Source organism: Nicotiana attenuata, chromosome 12 (genome assembly GCF_001879085.1).
Source record: "Nicotiana attenuata strain UT chromosome 12, NIATTr2, whole genome shotgun sequence".
NCBI classification, from domain to species: Eukaryota; Viridiplantae; Streptophyta; class Magnoliopsida; order Solanales; family Solanaceae; genus Nicotiana; species Nicotiana attenuata.
The window spans coordinates 49,987,256-49,999,960 of NC_032000.1; the positions used below are offsets into that span (position 1 = coordinate 49,987,256).

Consider the following 12,705-nt stretch of genomic DNA (forward strand, 5'->3'; position numbering starts at 1 on the left):
CAACACCGGTGCAAAATAAGACAAACAGAATTACAGACTTGCTAATTCATCTAATTCTTTTTAAAATCCAGGAATGCTAGATCAAAGTTAACAACTTAACTACAGTTGCATGCCAAACTTTAAAAACTACAGTTCAAGTGCCTCTTTCCATGCGTCTTGTGACTCTTCCTCTGCATTCAGCTCTGCAAATCAACCAACTTCCTGGAAAGAAAGTAAGAAACCATGAAAATGGCTTTCAATAAATTAGTCATGCTTTTCACCTCATCGTACAATTTACCACGTTAGTCATTGCAACTCTCATCAGTATTGCTACAAGCATATAACAGAAGTGGATCATCACATGAGTTATCTATTGGTCTTGTGTGACCTTAAAAGAATTTAGGCAGCAGTGACTGACTTCCAAAACACAATCCTCAAGAAGCTCCTGAAATTATTTTAGTATAATGCCATGGACTCATCTCAAATTTGTGTATTATTTTCTTGGAAAATACTTTATATTGTTGTATCTTATTAGGATTAAAGAAATATTTTGAGCACAAGTTATATGTGTTTGTTCTACGAAGATTTTACCGAAAAAAACCCGAGAAATCACGAAAACCCCGAAAATTCAAGAAAACCCGAGATTGAAAAACTGAAGTTTTATTGGTTTGGTTTGGTCTTTAAATTTAATAACCCGACACAATTGGTTTGATTTGGTAATTGTAAAACCTGAACCAACCCAACCTATGTACACCCTTAATCTTCCCTATAAGGGATCTACTACTATCAATATTATCTTTAACAGTGTTAGTTTATTTATATATAAATTTAAGTTAAGAATAATATTAATAAAGGAATAATAGATGGTAAACATTGTAATAAAGTATATCCTCACAACATGGGTGGCTCAAGGGTGAACCTAGTAAAACTTTTGCTTTAGGCCTCAAAAATTTTGAGGCCCCAAAAAGTGTTAATGGTAAAATAAGTAATAATATTTTGACTTAGATAATTTTGAACTTTGTAGAAAAAAGTATAAAATTCGTGTAAAAAAAAATTTAAAAAACAAAGAATATTTACATTTTAACATAAGAAATATTCTAGAACTTCGAAATAAACTACTCAAATCTTCGTATTAGCAAATAAAGTTTTTTACATCAAGATCCAAGGTAATGTATGAAAAACATATGGCTAACATCTTATTAACTTGAATTAACCCTTGATAATATAAATAATAATAATAATATTATTATATGAAGCTATAAGTCAAATATTATACTATTATATAAATAAGTACAGAAGGAAAAAATAATCAAAGTTTTTGCATATACTTGTATAGATATATAAAATTTAAATTCTTATTAAAATTGCTTTAGGCCACTAAATTCGTTGAGCCGCCCTTGCCTCACAATCAACTTTCACTAATTGGGCTTATGCATTAAGTATTGAATGTTTATTATATCAATAAATATGTATAAATGAAGATATGCATGTTAACTTACCTCTGAATATTAAAACCAGAAAGCTCTAATCTTTCTTATTAGCCAACAGCACCTGCAATAGAATTTGTGGCATAAATTAGCCAATTAATCTATGGAAAACAAGAAAATAACCAAACATTAATTACACATCTATTAATATGTGCAACCTTAAGGTAGGTAAATTATAAAAGATTTTATAATTTAAACCGAATACAATCTGAAAAGAGAAAACTATCAAACATGGTTTGAAGAAGGTTTTTATAGACGGCTGCACTTTTTTAACCCTAGTAGAATTTTATTTGCTACCAACATTTGGAGATAGTATTTAATAACATCTCTACTTCTTAAAAACAAATAAAAGAAATAATTAAATTTATATATATGACTCTTCACGTTGGAAGCTTCACCTTATTATTTTCTTCTTAAACGGATTGACAACAAAATTATAGGAAGAGGAGTCAAGAAAGTAATGGAAAGCCTCTTTATCTTTTTTTGTTATTTAAATGTGGATATTTTATAAATGGAATTTCATACTGGTATGTTCGTAATTGACTTTAAATACTAAAAATATTAGGTCACGTAGATGCAACAGTTTTTTTAAGATTTCAAATTCTTAAATATTAAGGAATTTATTAAAATAACTATCTTGTTTAGTGTGAAATACATTTTAAAGGTTCAAAAGTCGAACGACATTTCGCTAGGGGCTTCGTGTTTTTATAATATAGTATATATGTAGAAGATAGATAGATAGATATGGATATAAATAGATTATTTACTTTCACATATAATTTATGTTATATCAAATTTATTCTAAATTATACATTTAAGAATAAATAGAGCAATCCTGTTGGGAATTTGTTATAAAAATCTACTGCTTTTAAGTTTTAATATTACATGTATTATGTGTATTTATATTCTCTCTATATCTCTCTTCTATTGTCAAATGCAACTAGAATTTTGATTTTTCATTGCTGATTGCTATCAAGTGACTGGTACCAAGCAAATCATTTTTCTCCTAAAATTCCTTATTTTGTTTATATTTTCATTATTAAACGTTATTAACTTATTTTTATTGATGCATGACAATTTTTTATTCATAATAAAATTTGAATAGTTATATAGGTAAATGAATATGTAAATTTTAACAATTAAAGAGAACATAATATCACGGCACTAAAATAGTAAAAAGAGACTAGGTAAAAAAGACAAGGTTATGTAAAACAAGTAAGCAAACGAAATAATTGAAAATTTGAAATATATATATATATATATATATATATATATATATATATATATATATATAATATTTTCTTACAAATTATATTATTTNAGTGACTGACTTGTATGGCGGAGGCGTTCTGGGGGTCTCAAGGGATAGAGGGGAATCGGCGAGATAGGGGTTTCATGGCGGCTGGTGGTCGAAAGAGGTGAGGCTGGAGGTGGCCGGAGAGATGGTGGAGGTCATCGGAAAAGAAGAACCAGAAGGTTCTAGAGAGAAGGGGGAGAGGAAGAGACGAAGTAGAGAGAGAGACTGTCTCGAAGACTGAGGGGTCGAGGGGGGTAGTTAGATTTAATTAAGGAAAATAGATCTGGGCCGTTGATCTTACTGTCGAGGGGGGTAGTTAGATTTAATTAAGGAAAATAGATATGGGCCGTTGATCAAGTAAGATCAACGGCCCAGATTAAATCGGGGTTGGGCCGGGTTATATTAGGGAATGGGCTGGGGTGAATTTAATTGGGTATTGGGTCAATTAAATCTGATAGAGGTGTGGCCAAATTGGCTAAAATTGAAATAATAAAGGGCTGTTTATTAAATAGCCAATTTTCCCTTTTTTTTTGTTATTTTATAAATGGTTAAAAAGATTTTAAAACAAATTAAAGGTACTGAACTTAATTAATAACATATAAATATTAATCCAAAAATACTAAAAATAATTTTATAATTGTAAAATGTTGTTAATTGTTAAATAGGCTATAATTGCAATTATACGCAATTTGGCTTAAAAAGTACCAAACAAATGTGTAAAAATATGCAAAAAATTACCTTAATTATATCTTGGTGTAAATATGAGAATGAAAATAAATTATTCACCAAAAATGCTAGTTTGGGAATAATTATTGAACTTTGTACTATTAAAATAGACAATAAATTGATTTTAAAATCTTTAAAAAATAAGGAAAAAATACGAAAACTCTTGGGCATGCTTATATATATGCATGTACATGCTATTTGAGAATGTTTTGAGTATATAAAAATATGTAAGGAAAAATTGGGTATCAACAATGACTAAATCACCATGATAGTAATTTGGGGAATAATTATTGAGGATTTTATGAATAAAAGGGAAGGAAATAAATTAATTTAAATCCCTAAAATTATGAAAAAAATTATAAAAACCTTGTGCATGCTTATGTATATGCTATTTTGAAGGTATTTATGCATATAAAATTATATAGGAAAAAATTGGGTATCAACACCGATTTGAACAATTTTTAGCTCGACACAAAAGAATTAAGGATAAAGATGCTTATTTTGCACTTCATAATGCATTAGTAGAACATTTATGGGAGTATACTAGAGGTGGAAGTTGAATATTTATGTAGTATTTAATCTGAATTTTACCATAATTATATATTTTTTTATCTTGTATCTCAATTATGTCACTTTTATTTGAATTATCCGTTAATATATATATATATATATATATATATATATATATATATATATATATAATATTTTCTTACAAATTATATTATTTAAAAATTTATGGTATAAAATAATTTTATATTGAATTGTATGTGATGAATATGTAAAAAAAGAAAAAAAGATAGAATTTCCTTAATAAAAATAAGAAAATAAAAGATAATAATGTAATATTGAAGAAAGAGAAGAATATATAATGGAATATTCCTTTTTGGAACAAAAAATGGAGTAATGGTTGGAGTAACTTTACTTTATTTTGGAATTTACTCCATTTTGGAGGAGGAAATGGAGGCAAAGGTCGGAAATGGCCTGAATGTACATAGTTGTATTTTGAATTAATTATTTCTTTCCTAATTTTCCCTAAATTTATTGTGGTTGTTCAGTTAATTGAAGAAAAAGAAAAGGTACAGAATTAGCTAACGTATTGATATAAATGTACCTAATGTATTGGCATTGTTTACAATTTGCTGGATAAGATTAAAACAAATTTAAGAAGAAGCTACTTTCGATTTCTATGGTCAATAAATTGGTAAGTCTTCTCTTATCTTTTCAAAAATGTTATAGTTATTAATTTTGATCCATGCTACTTTGGAAGGAATGTGATTCTCCTATTTCTTTGTGATATAAATAATATCAATTAAAGTTTGTATATTTGTTCTAGGTTGCCTAATTATTAAATAGTATTTTTTTTTCTTAATCAGTTTGTGAGAAGATGAGTATTCCGTAGGGGTGTACATGGACCGGGTTGGTTCGGTTTCTATCAAAACCAAACCAAACCAATTATATCGGTTTGGATTGGTTCGGTTTTGTCGGGTTTGTCGGGTTTTCGGGTTTTTTTGTTACATGAATATTATTTCAATCTTACGTTATTAAAATTATAGATAAAGCTTTGATAAGTGAATATATGTTTAGTAAATATGGAAAAAATTGACAAACATATGATCTATTAAAATATTCTAATGGGAGAAATTTTATAGTAACACATGATAGTTATTTTCTTAGTCGTCTAACAATAATTTTTTGTTAATTTACGCTTTCAAGGTTAATACATGAGAGGATCCCAAATATTTCTACATTTTCTAAAGAAAAATCACTACAAAGTCTTAAAAATATAAATAAAATTTATATATTTATATGTCGGTTTGGTTCGGGTTTTTTTACTCAATACCAAACTAAGTCAAACCAAACCTAGTCCGATTTTTTAATCGGTTTGGTTTGGTTTTTCGGTTTGGTGCAGTTTTCCGGTTCGGTTTGAACACCCCTAGTATTCCGAATCGAAACCCAAAATGGGTCAAACTGACCAAATGAACAATCATATTTCGACCATGTAAATATAATCTTCTACAGTATAAACATACAACAACAACAACAACGACCCAGTATACTCCCACAAGTGGGATCTGGGGAGGGTAACATGTACGCAGACCTTACACCTACCCGAGGGATAGAGAGATTGTTTCCGGGATACAGTATAAACATACCCTCAACAAATAAAACAGAATCATGAAACTAGACTCACGCAGATTAAAGAGCACAACAAGTTCATTAAATTTTTTTAGCAAGTGACCAACATCCTAAGTTCTATTCTCCTGTTACATAACTGATATATTTGTGATAAAGTAATAAATTTCATTAAAAGAAGGGCCAAAAAAACAAAAAACAAAAAACAAAAAAAAAAAAGCAAGCCAGATTATACCAAAAAGTAGAAAACCCTTACAAAATGATATGGTTTTATATGAATTGATAAATATTAAAAGCAAAACAGCTCAAACGATACAAACAACATGGTTAGCATCCAAGCAAAATCATCACAGAAGCACAAAATGATCGCAAAAACAAAAGGGAAAACATATTTTAGCTGACAAAAATCCTTAATTTCATAAGCTGCAAACATAATCCCATAATTCAAATTCATTACATCTTGTCACAAACAAGACATTAGGAGAGTATAGGGCAAGAAATGTGGGGGAAAAACTAGTGCTAAAGTAATAAGCAAAGTAACACTCATCTAATCACCACCAGCCTTCTGGTAAACATAGGTAAGCCCACATTTACCACAATAGTGCCTGTCAAAGTGGTTAGCCATGAAAGTCCCGGCACCACACTCAGCATTGGGACACTCCTTGCGGAGCCTCTGAACCTTACCAGAATCATCAACCTTGTAAAACTGGAGGACAGCGAGCTTAACCTTCTTCTTCTTGTGCTTAATCTTCTTTGGCTTAGTGTAAGTCTTCTTCTTACGCTTCTTTGCACCACCACGGAGGCGAAGGACAAGGTGGAGGGTGGACTCCTTCTGGATGTTGTAGTCAGCTAGTGTTCGGCCATCCTCAAGCTGCTTTCCTGCGAAAATCAACCGCTGTTGGTCCGGTGGAATGCCTTCCTTATCCTGAATCTTAGCCTTAACATTGTCAATGGTGTCCGATGACTCTACCTCTAAGGTAATAGTCTTCCCCGTCAGGGTCTTCACGAATATCTGCATCTTTCCCAACTATGTGCACCAACTGAACAATTCAACAAACAGAACTGGAATCAACCATATAAATCAAGTGTACCCGTTACTTGATTATGCTCTATTAGGATCAAATACAACAACAACAACATACCTAGTATTTATCCCACACCGAATGAGAATAAAGGTAAGCAATGAAATATTAGGATCAAATAAAGAATAAACATTTCACCAATCAATGAATCAGGCCAAGTATTCCAATTCGGGACCGGATTAGACGAAGAACATATTTTAAGAATTATAAGAAACAATGATATGTGAAAATGGGGCCAGCTATATGAATTCTCTGTGACTATTCAGTTTCATTTGAGCCAAATCAATGGCTATATGTATCCATTACGCTCTATTATGGCCAAAATCAAACAAAGACCAAAAATTTAACCAACCAATGAACTATGCCTGTATTTCTATTCGGGCCAGATTAAACAAAGAACATATGTAACTTGTAAAAGTTACAAGAAACAATGACATGTGAAAATGGGGTCAGCTATATGAATTCTCTGACTATTCAGTTCAGTGGCGGACCCAAGTGGTGGCTAGCGGGTTCAACTGAAACCGCTTCACCAAAAAATAATACTGTGTATATGTATAAATTAGGATTAAAGCTGTGTAAATTTTGTATAAATATTTATTTGAACCCACTTGAGAACTATTAATTTACGACTAAAGTTATATACTTCTAAGATTGAACCCGCTTGCACAAAATACTGGGTCTGCCACTGATTCAGTTCCATTGAACCAAATCAATGAGTATGCTTAGATCACAAACAAACTGGAATCGTCTATTGGGCCAAATCAAGCAAATAACAAACATAACATCAATTACTGAGCTACGAATCTATGCCAATTATATAATTGGATTCCTCTGTAACCATTTGAGTCTATTACGGACCAGATTAAATGAAAAACATGTATAGCTTGAAAAAATCAGAGGAAACAACGACATGTGAAAATATATGAATTCTCTGTAACTATGCAATACATATTAACTTGTTAAAATCACAAGGAACAGTGATATGAGAAACAGAAAGCTACCACAACACTAATAAACACAGCACTAATAATCCAAGTAACTAAATTTTTTGTGTTTTACTAATTAAAATCATTGCAAAAAAGCAAAGGATAATAGGTTGGTTATTTAGAAATAGAAAAGGAAGCGAGAGAGGAATAGGAACTTACGATTATCAAGGTGAGGAGTGCCGCTGCACAAAGAGAAGATAGCGGCAGAATGAGGGTTTGGGAAGAATTTAAGGCAGAGAGTGTGGTTCGAATTTGGGCTTCATTTGTTATTCAGCCTGCAATCATTCATTTGGGCTTGGACCTAAAAGGGCTTTTTAACATATGTGGCCGCTCAGTCAAAAATAATTACAAGTGCTAACCAAATATACAAAAATATAAACCTATTATGCATAAAATATGTATATTATCATATATTAATATATAAAAAATTATATTTTCGATTATTATTTTGAAGGGCGGCTTTAGAGTGAAGATTTCTTGACCTGAAAAGCATATACCAATTTATTGAGATCTTAATTTAATTAATCATAATTGTGTTAATTGATGAACTAGAGGAGATTAGCATGTGTTCGTGAGACTAAGTGGGTAGGATCGAAGGCGAGGAATGTAGATGGGTTTAAACTGTGGTACTCTGGACGCTTGAAGGGTAAGAACGGAGTGGGTATTCTGGTGGATAGGGATCTTAGAGAGTCGATGGTTGAGGTTAGGCGGGTGAGTGATAGATTAATGTTTATTAAGTTAGTGGTTGGAGGGCTCACTCTAAATGTTATTAGCGCATACGCGCCCCAAGCGGGGTTTGGATGAAGAGGTTAAGAGGTGTTTTTGGGAGGGTTTGGATGAAGTTGTGCGTGTTATTCCGCCCACGGAGAAGTTATTTATAGGAGGCGATTTCAACGGGCATATCGGCGCGTCTGCCAGTAGTTATGTCGAGGTGCATGGAGGTTGTGGCTTTGGGGTTAGGAACGGAGGTGGAACTTCTCTATTGGATTTTGCTAAGGCTTTTAAGTTGGTGATTGCGAACTCTATGTTCCCGAAGAGAGAGGAGCATTTGGTTATTTTTCAGAGTACGGTGGCTAAGACTCAGATTGATTATCTGCTCCCAAGGAAGTTTGATAGAGGGTTGTGCAAGGATTGCAAGGTTATCCCGAGGGAGTCACTCACGACCTAACATTGGCTCTTGGTGGTAGATGTCAGCATCCCGATAAGGAGGAAGAAGAAGGTGGTTCGGGGTAGTCCGAGGATTAGGTGGGGTGCCTTGACGAAGGAGAAAGCTCACGAGCTGGGGAGGAGGCTATTGGCTATAGGGGTTTGGAGAAATAGTGGGGAAGCTAGTGGTATGTGGACGATGACGGCGAACAGTATTAGGAAGGCGGCACAAGAGGTACTGGGGGTCTCGAAGGGTTACTCGGGCGGGCACAAGGGGTGACTGGTGGTGGAACGCCGAGGTCTAAGGTAAGGTAGAGGAAAAGAAAGCGGCGTATCGACGGTTAGTGGAGAGTACGGACGAGGTGGAGAGGCAGAGGAACAGAGTAAGTTATAAGGAAGCTAAGAAGGTGGGGAAGTTAGCGGTCAAGGAAGCGAATAGTGCAGCATTTGGTCGCATATACGAAGAATTGGGGGAAAAGGCGGAGATAAGAAGTTGTTCCGGCTGGCAAGGCGAGGGAGAAAACGATTCGAGATCTAGACCAAGTAAGGTGCATCAAGGACGAGGAAGTCCAAGTGTTAATAGAGGACGAGCAAATTAAGCGGAGGCGGCAGACGTACTTCATAAGCTGCTAAATGATGAAGGGGAGAGAGACATTGTGCTAGGGGAATTGGAGCACTCCGCGTGTCACCGAGATTTTAGCTACTGTAGGTGCATTAGAGTCGAGGAGGTTGTTGGGGCTATGCGTAAGATGAGCAGGGGAAGAACGACAGGGCCAAATGAAATTCGAGTAGAATTTCGGAAGCATGTGGGTAGATCAGGATTGGAGTGGATAACTGGGCTGTTTAATATTATTTTCAAGACGAAAGAGATGCCAGAAGAATGGAGGCGGAGTACGATGATTCCGCTATACAAGAACAAAGGCGATATCCAGAACTGTAACAACTATAGGGGCATCAAGCTATTGAGTCGTACCATGAAAGTGTGGGAGAGGGTAGTCGAAGCGAGGGTGAGGAGGCTGGTGTCAATATCCGAGAATCAGTTTGGGTTCATGCCTGGTCGCTCCACTACGGAAGCGATCCATCTTATTCGGAGGTTGGTGAAACGGTACAAGGATGGATAGGATGAAGGATTTGCACATAGTGTTTATTGACCTAGAGAAAACTTATGATAAGGTACCTAGAGAAGTTCTTTGGAGATGTCTGGAGGTGAAAGGTGTTTCGATGGCTTATATTAGGGTGATTAAGGATATGTAGATTGAGCTAAGACTCGGGTTAGGACAGCGGGAGCGACTCAGAGCATTTTTCGGTTGTTATGGGGCTATACCAAGGATCTACGATCAGCCCGTTCTTATTTGCCCTAACGATGGACGCACTGACACACCATATCCAAGGGGAGGTGCCATGGTGTATGTTATTCGCTGATGATATAGTACCGATTGATGAGATGCTAGGCAGTGTTAACGAGAGGTTGGAGGTTTGGAGACGGACCCTTGAGTCTAAAGGTTTCAAGCTGAACAGGACTAAGACTGAATACATGGAGCTCAAGTTCAGCAGCGTGCCGGGTGAAGCGAACGTGGACGCGAGGCTTGACTCACAAGTCATCCCCAAGAAAGGGAGCTTCAAGTAACTAGGGTCGATTATACAGGGGGATGGGGATATTGACGAGGATGTCACACACCATGTAGGAATGGGGTGGATGAAATAGAGGCTAGCGTCTGGTGTTCTGCGTGACAGGAAGGTGCCTCCGGAACTTAAAGGAAAGTTCTATAGAACGGTGGTTAGGCCGGCCATGTTGTATGGTGCAGAGTGCTGGCCAGTGAAGAAATCTCATATCCAGAAGATGAAAGTTGTAGAGATGAGGATGCTGAGATGGATGTTCGTACACATTAAGCTAGATAAGATTAGGAATGACGATATTCGGGTGAAGGTGGGTGTGGCTCCCATGGAAGACAGGATGCGGGAAGCTAAGCTTAGATGGTTCGGGCACGTGAAGAGGAGAAGCCTTGATGCAACGCTAATGTGATAGTGCCTTGTTTTAGGCTGCTAGGGGCTCCACTTGTGTTCTTAATACTTATTTAGGGTCGAAAGTTAGGCTATAGTATGTTTAGCGGCCCCATGTGTACATATTATTCTCTTGCGTATGTAGTATTGTGCCTTTGTTGATGCTTAGTGTTAATACTTTACTCTATATTTTCTGGTTATTGCGTTGCTGGTGTTATCTGTTTGGATTCCTTTGCTACTACTGATACAATGTCTCTTTCCTTCTTGTACCGAGGGTCTACCGGAAACAGCCTCTCTACTCCTCTGGAGTAGGGGTAAGGTCTGCGTACACACTACCCTCCCCAGACCCCACATGTGAGATCTCAATAGGTTGTTGTTGTTGATGAACTAGAGGAGATGTCAATTAAAAGGTTGAACTATGAGAAATACTAGTAAGTCAGGGGTCGTTTGGTAGAGTGCATAAGAATAATGTTGAATATGGTGTATTAGTGCTGGTATTAGTTATGCTTGCATTAGTTATGCTGACATATTTCTTATCCATTGTTTGGTTTGATGTATTAAAGCATTGCACAATTTCCAAAAGAATTGCTTGTTTACAAAAATACCCTCAAAACCAGTCCATCACTCTAACTTTTTAAAAGAAATATATGTTGAGAAATATTTTTATATGAAAAAGTTTAAAAAAATTGTTTGATTTGTCTACCTATATTGTAATATACAACTAAATATTTATTTATAAAAAAAGAAATATGCTAAGTATTTATTTATTTACTAGAGATATAATTTTATTTTCACTATTTGAATTATTTTAAACTTGTATTAATATAATAACTAGCATATTTTAATCAAGAATAAATTTTGAAGGACAATTTTGTCTTTAACTAAGCTAATGCATGCATTAAAACCTATTGCATTGCTAATACCATGGTTTCCTATGCATTAGTTATGCATAGGATAATACCAAATAGGATGTATAACTAATGTCTGCATAACTAATGCATAGGTTCAAAATGTCTACCAAAAAAGGTATTATTAATACACAAAGCTAATACAAGCATTATTTTATCTAATACATCCTACCAAACGACCCCTAAGAGTTTTAGGATAAGTACAAGTAAAAATATAACATATGCAGTATGAACTTTACAGGATAAGTAGACTAAGATAGATGAGTATTTCGAAAGTAATTCCATGAAAAGATACCTACCTAAGTAAAAGAGAAGTCTCGCAAATCACACACACACACATATATATATATATATATATATATATATATATATATATATATTAAAAGTGAAAAACTCCTACTTCCAAAATTGGATTACCATTTTCCCCTTACATTAAATTAAAATCTAATTAAATCTAATTAATTAAATAGGACTACTAAGTCTAAAGTTAAATATGAAAATGCCCATCAAATTTACTAAAATTTGAATTTACATTTCAATATATAATAAATTGTATAGTACATATATTAAATGTACAATGTGAACAGATTGTTTTGATTTGAAAAATTGACAAATATATTTCTAAAGTTAATGTCATTTATTGTAATCTATTAAATTTAGAATAACTTTCATCTTCCACGATCAATATCAATCTTTAAAATGTGCATTGAAGACTTAACTCTTTCACCTTCTAACAGTAACTACAAATTTATGAATGTCAATTTTTTCACTCCTCCATTTACTTATTTATCAATTTTTCTGACATACCATCTACAATCTGGCTTGCGATAATGAATATAAATTTAAAATATTAATATTTTATTTTTTTTAATTACTCTCAAAAGGTTAACAATTTGGAAAGTTATAGAGCAGATTCTCATGCAGGCATAAATTTATTATTTCTAATTCAATGCATTTACA

At 34.0% G+C, this 12,705-nt stretch overlaps 2 protein-coding genes across 3 annotated transcripts; one reads left to right on the forward strand and one right to left on the reverse strand.

The window, feature by feature from the left end:
- LOC109235714 (ubiquitin-40S ribosomal protein S27a-like) lies at window positions 5,989-7,953 on the reverse strand. Of its 2 annotated transcripts, none has more exons than XM_019401923.1 (2): window positions 7,850-7,953; window positions 5,989-6,662 (listed from the first exon to the last, which is right to left on the reverse strand). In XM_019401923.1, exon 2 carries the CDS (start codon window positions 6,638-6,640, stop codon window positions 6,170-6,172), a length of 471 nt encoding a protein of 156 aa, XP_019257468.1. In that variant the 5' UTR covers window positions 6,641-6,662; window positions 7,850-7,953; the 3' UTR covers window positions 5,989-6,169. The 2 variants fall into 2 exon arrangements, with proteins under 2 accessions (XP_019257468.1, XP_019257469.1); XM_019401924.1 differs by having other exon boundaries at window positions 5,989-6,684; window positions 7,850-7,893.
- LOC109236117 lies at window positions 9,577-10,859 on the forward strand. The gene is made up of 2 exons (XM_019402335.1): window positions 9,577-9,929; window positions 10,571-10,859. Exons 1-2 carry the CDS (start codon window positions 9,577-9,579, stop codon window positions 10,857-10,859), a joined length of 642 nt encoding a protein of 213 aa, XP_019257880.1.